This window comes from Apis dorsata, unplaced genomic scaffold, assembly GCF_000469605.1.
Source record: "Apis dorsata unplaced genomic scaffold, Apis dorsata 1.3 scaffold_529, whole genome shotgun sequence".
Classification (NCBI taxonomy): Eukaryota; Metazoa; Arthropoda; class Insecta; order Hymenoptera; family Apidae; genus Apis; species Apis dorsata.
In genome coordinates, this window is record NW_006263751.1 from 203067 (window position 1) to 208163 (window position 5097).

The 5097-nt window shown below is 16.9% G+C and overlaps 1 protein-coding gene across 2 annotated transcripts in view; it reads left to right on the forward strand.

The window, feature by feature from the left end:
* The first annotated feature begins 4315 nt into the window (after positions 1-4315).
* Positions 4316-5097, forward strand: part of LOC102672546 (natterin-3-like) — a 27984-nt gene continuing 27202 nt past the window's right edge. Inside the window, exon 1 of one of the 2 annotated variants that reach the window (XR_004151222.1) lies at positions 4316-4559. Coding sequence is in view for 1 of the 2 variants with exons in the window: in XM_031512939.1 (XP_031368799.1) it covers positions 4407-4559 (153 nt within the window). In the remaining variant the exon portion in view is untranslated. The remainder of the gene's footprint in view (positions 4560-5097) is intronic. The other variant, XM_031512939.1, reaches the window with a different exon arrangement.

The following is a 5097-nucleotide window of genomic DNA, read 5'->3' on the forward strand; positions in this document are numbered from 1 at the left end:
TGATACATATATACAGAATGAATCATAACATAAAATTTAATATAAAATTGGAGATTGAAATAATTTAGAAATTGTTAACTATATTGAAAATTTCGAACAAAAGTTGAATAATTATGAGAAAAATATAATTCAATATAATTTGTTTTTGTAAATAAACAAAATAAAATATAAAAGTTTTACAAATTTGTTTTTTTAAAAAGAATTATATATTTTTTCACTAATTAATCGATTTAATTTTAATTTTATTTTTTATGAAAAATTATTAAGCTATTTATATCGAAAAATCTTTAATTCGAGATATATTTTAATTTTAATTAAAATATATTTTAATTAATCTCTTGAATAACTCTTATAAGTCTTACAAATTTTAAATTATTATCTTTAAAATAATTTTTTAATATAAATTATAGTTTTTTTTTTAGAAAATGATGAATGGAATTAATTGATTTATTAAAAAATATGTAATTCCAGAAAAACAAATTTAATTTTAGAAAAACAAACTTAATTATATGTTCTCTAAATGATCAAAAAAATATATTATATCAAATTATATATCTCTCAAAACTATACAACTTTTGTATAAAATTGATTAAATAGTTTCTTCCTATTTTATATATCTATTATTATATCTCAGATAGAAGATATTCAATATAATAAGATAGAATATTCAATAAACAATCATTTCGATCAATTTATATTTGAATATATTTTATATTTTGAATATAAGATATTAATAAGATTTAAATTTTGAATGTTCTAAAAATCTCTGTTTTTTAAATCTTATGAATGTTCTTTAAACTTAAATTTCGGATAATCTAAAAACATTCAATTCAAATATATATTTCTATTTTATATATTTTTATTTTTTATACATTTCTATAAATATTCTCAAAAAATTTATTATTAAATTTCAAAAAATATATTTTTCATCAATTTTACAAATAATGAAATATAACAAATGTTCAAATGAATTAAATTTTAAAGATTTAAAAATATTCTATATCTTTCTCGTCAATTGATGTATCTTTTTTGTAGATATTTGAAAAAACTAACAAAAATTTCTAAATATATATAGAATTTCTAATTTTAAAAAATATAATAAATTGTTTATCGTAAATATCTATGTATATTGAAAGATTTGATTTTGCAATTTTATAAAATATTATTATTTTTTTTCTATGTTAACATTTCAATTCGAACAGGAACGAAATATAATATGATATCTAATGAAAATATATGAATTCGAAATCTGAATGTCACGAGAATCATATTTGAATACATTCATCATAAATGAACACGATAAGTATCCGTAAATTGCGAATTATCATGTGAAAAGTATTAATGAATATCTTTATAAACCATTAAAAAAGTAAGCGGATAAAAAAATGGAATGAAATTATTTAAAACGGTTCTTGATATGAAAAGAGATGATTTTTATATAATTCCTTTTATTTGTTACAAAGAAAATATCAATCGATATTCAATTGTCATTCACTTATTGTTTTTGTGTGTGATTGATGAAGAAAAAAAAGTGAAAAAAAAAAATTAATATTCTATTTGAACAAAGTATGTATTTTAAATGACAATGAAATTTTTACTACTATTTCAAATAAATTTTCATTTTATGTTTTGTTTTCGTTTATCTTAAAAGAGCTAACAAAAAAAAATTATAGAAATATTATACTATATGTGCTAAAAAATATTTATGATTATGACATTATTTATGACACTAAATTTTAATTCTATCAATCAAATTTTGATTTAATTATAAATATTTTCTTCTGTTTTTTATAAAATGAAAAAATATTAATCTATATACTCAGTGTATTTCAATTATTATTATTGTTTTTCAATTATATTTCAAATTATTAAATACTAAATAAGATTCTTTTTGATATAATAAATATTAAACAATATTATATTATAATTCACAATATTATATTTTTCCACAAAAACTTCAAAAAATATTTTTCTTAATAATTATTAATAAGATTTGATATTGAAAAAAAAAATTTTCATAATCTTTAAAAAAAATTTAATCCTGGAAGGATTAACAATACAAAATTTTTCTTAATGAAAATAAAAAATAATTAGAAAAATTATTTTTCTCCAAAATACATTCTGCACAGTAAATGTTTGATTATTATAAGATCAGTTTATATAGCTGCAATGATTCATCATTAAGGAATGATTTGTCATTGAATCAAGGGATTGCTTGACACATTGAAAACCTACAATATTGTGATATTAATGCTTACAATATTTACTATTTTTAACAGGAAAGACAATACTAATAAAAAATAATAACAAAAATTTTCTATTTTTTATTTTTAAATCAAACTTTTTATCAATATTATATTTATGTATATATTTTGTAAGATATATTATTATATTTATATCTAATTATATTATTATATTTTTTTTAAAATAATATAAATTATATTTAGATGAAAAAAATACAAGTACAATTCAAATTATATCATGTTTTATATTTAAAAAATATAATATAATTTGGTATTATTTTTTTATGTTGATTTCTTATTTTTATCAAAAAAAATCTCATAATTAGATTAATAAAAAGACATAAAGAAAAAGTTCATTAAAAATATATAAAGAATTTGAAAAATTTATTTTAATCATCTTATCCTTCTTTATTCTCTTATTTCACTCTTCTCTTTCCTTATTCTCTTTTATTCTTCTTTATTCCGAACTCTCTAAATTGACTCATATCGGCATTGACAATAAGAATTTTTCCAATTATTCAATCTTAAAAACACTATATCGTAATTGATATAATGCATTAACGATAAGATTAATAACTTGAAAGAGAATAAAACGTTTACGCCCATACTTTTAATAAGCAATGTAGTGTGTCGAAACTACATTTAATATACGCAATTTAAGAAAAATTTATATTTTATAAAAATAGTGCTACAAAAATAAAAATGCCTTATGGTGAGTAATTATCTAATATATTTTATACAATATATTAGTTTGTGTAATGTATTAAACAGTATTTTGTGTATCTGATGAGGAACAAAATAATAATTATATATATAATTTGTTATATAGGAAATAATGAAAAATAAATAAAAATAATAAATATAAAGTAATAATATAACAATAATAAAATAATAATAATGAAAGTAAAAGATATTAATAAAAATAATAAAATAATAAAAAATTCAAAATAAAATATTTTACGATAAATTAAAGAAATAAAAAGACTTATATTCAAAAATCGTACAAAATTATGGAATAGAATTGCTGATTGTTTTCTTAAATTTCATATTCTCAATAAAAAAGAAAAATATTTGATATATTATGTATACAATAGACAGAATTTCTATAAAAACACTATCAGAAAAATGTTAGATGTTGTGATAATATTAAAAAAATAATAATAGAAACAAAAAAGCAATAATAAAAAATATAAAATATCTCTCTCTCTCTCTCTCTTTTTATTGAATTTTTAGTAATATTATAAATGTATCTTTTTTAATTAATACTTTTATCATAATATTCAATGTCTTTAAATTTTTTCTTTTTTAAATTAATTTTTATAACATCATTTAATAATTTGTTTTGTTTTATTATATCTTTTAATTTTTTGATTTTTATTATATTGTCTTTTTATCTTTTTTAATACTTATAAATTGTTTTATCAAGTTTATATTAAGATGAAAATCAAATTTACAAATTAAATTTTTTATTAAATCACTTTTTCATCTTCTTGTTATTATACATTGTAACTTTATTTTATTAAAAAAAATATTGCTAATTGTTGTCCACAATTTAACTTAATTAAAATTAAGTTTTTTTTAATAAATAGATATATTTGAGTATTCATTTTTATATTTTATTTATATTATAAATTTTGTAATAACTTCATAAAATTATACGATTAGAATTTACAAGATATGAGCACATAACATAAAAAGATTATTACTTTCACACATTATATAAATATTCTGATTAAATAATGTAATCAGTAAATTGTAATCAATAATATATTATTGTAAACATATTTCTTTTTCTATATGATGAATACAAAGAAAAACATTAATTAATATTTATTTTTTTATATAATTCAGTTTATTTATATAATATGTATGTATAATTATTATAATGATTTTAATTCTAATTAAATTAATATTCCCAATTAATTAATTGCTATTAATTGCTATAAATTTTAAATTTATATAAATATTTATATGTTAATAAAAATTATACATAAAATACATTAATTATACATAAAATAATTTACTTAAATCTAATAAGTGATTCTATTCAAATATAGAAAACATTTCTATATTCGATTTTATTGATATTGATATTTCTGTTATAGGATATAAATGGGTTAGGTATACGGGTGCTCGTTACTTTTTTACTACTCGTTACCTGCAATGATCTCAGTTGGGAAGGACTTGGATGGTATGATACTTGTTGTTGGACGTGCTTACCATAATGGCGATATGCTTCCTGCTAAGGTGAAACCAGAACATGGTGTCGCTTATGTCGCTCATGGCGGAAAAGAACATATGAAGCATGAATTTGAGGTAAAATTATATATTATTATTAAAACTGTATTACAATAGAATATTGTTGAATATTCGAATTTGAAAAATAAATTGATTGGATAAAAATAAATAGTTTTTCAGATAATAACCTAAAAAGAATTATTAATATTAAATATTATATTAAATTTTTATTTATATTTAATATTTTTATTTATTACTTTATTTTATAATAATAGTTTAGTTGTTTAAGAAGAAAACAGATAAATAGAATATAAAAAATTATATGTTAAAAATTAAATATGAAATATTTAGGGACATTTTTGCAATCTATTATATAAATATATATTTATATATGTGACTCACCTCATGTTCGGATAATCGATGATTCAAATACACAAAATTCAGATATCAACATTTTAGTCTATTTTAAGTAACTTAGTTATATGAAAAATATTTAAAATACATTGAATGCCAAGAGATTTATATATTTTGCTTATGATATCAGTACATCTTTATTGTGTATTACATTAAAAAAATTTAATTATTATTATTATTTATATATTATTATTATAATTAT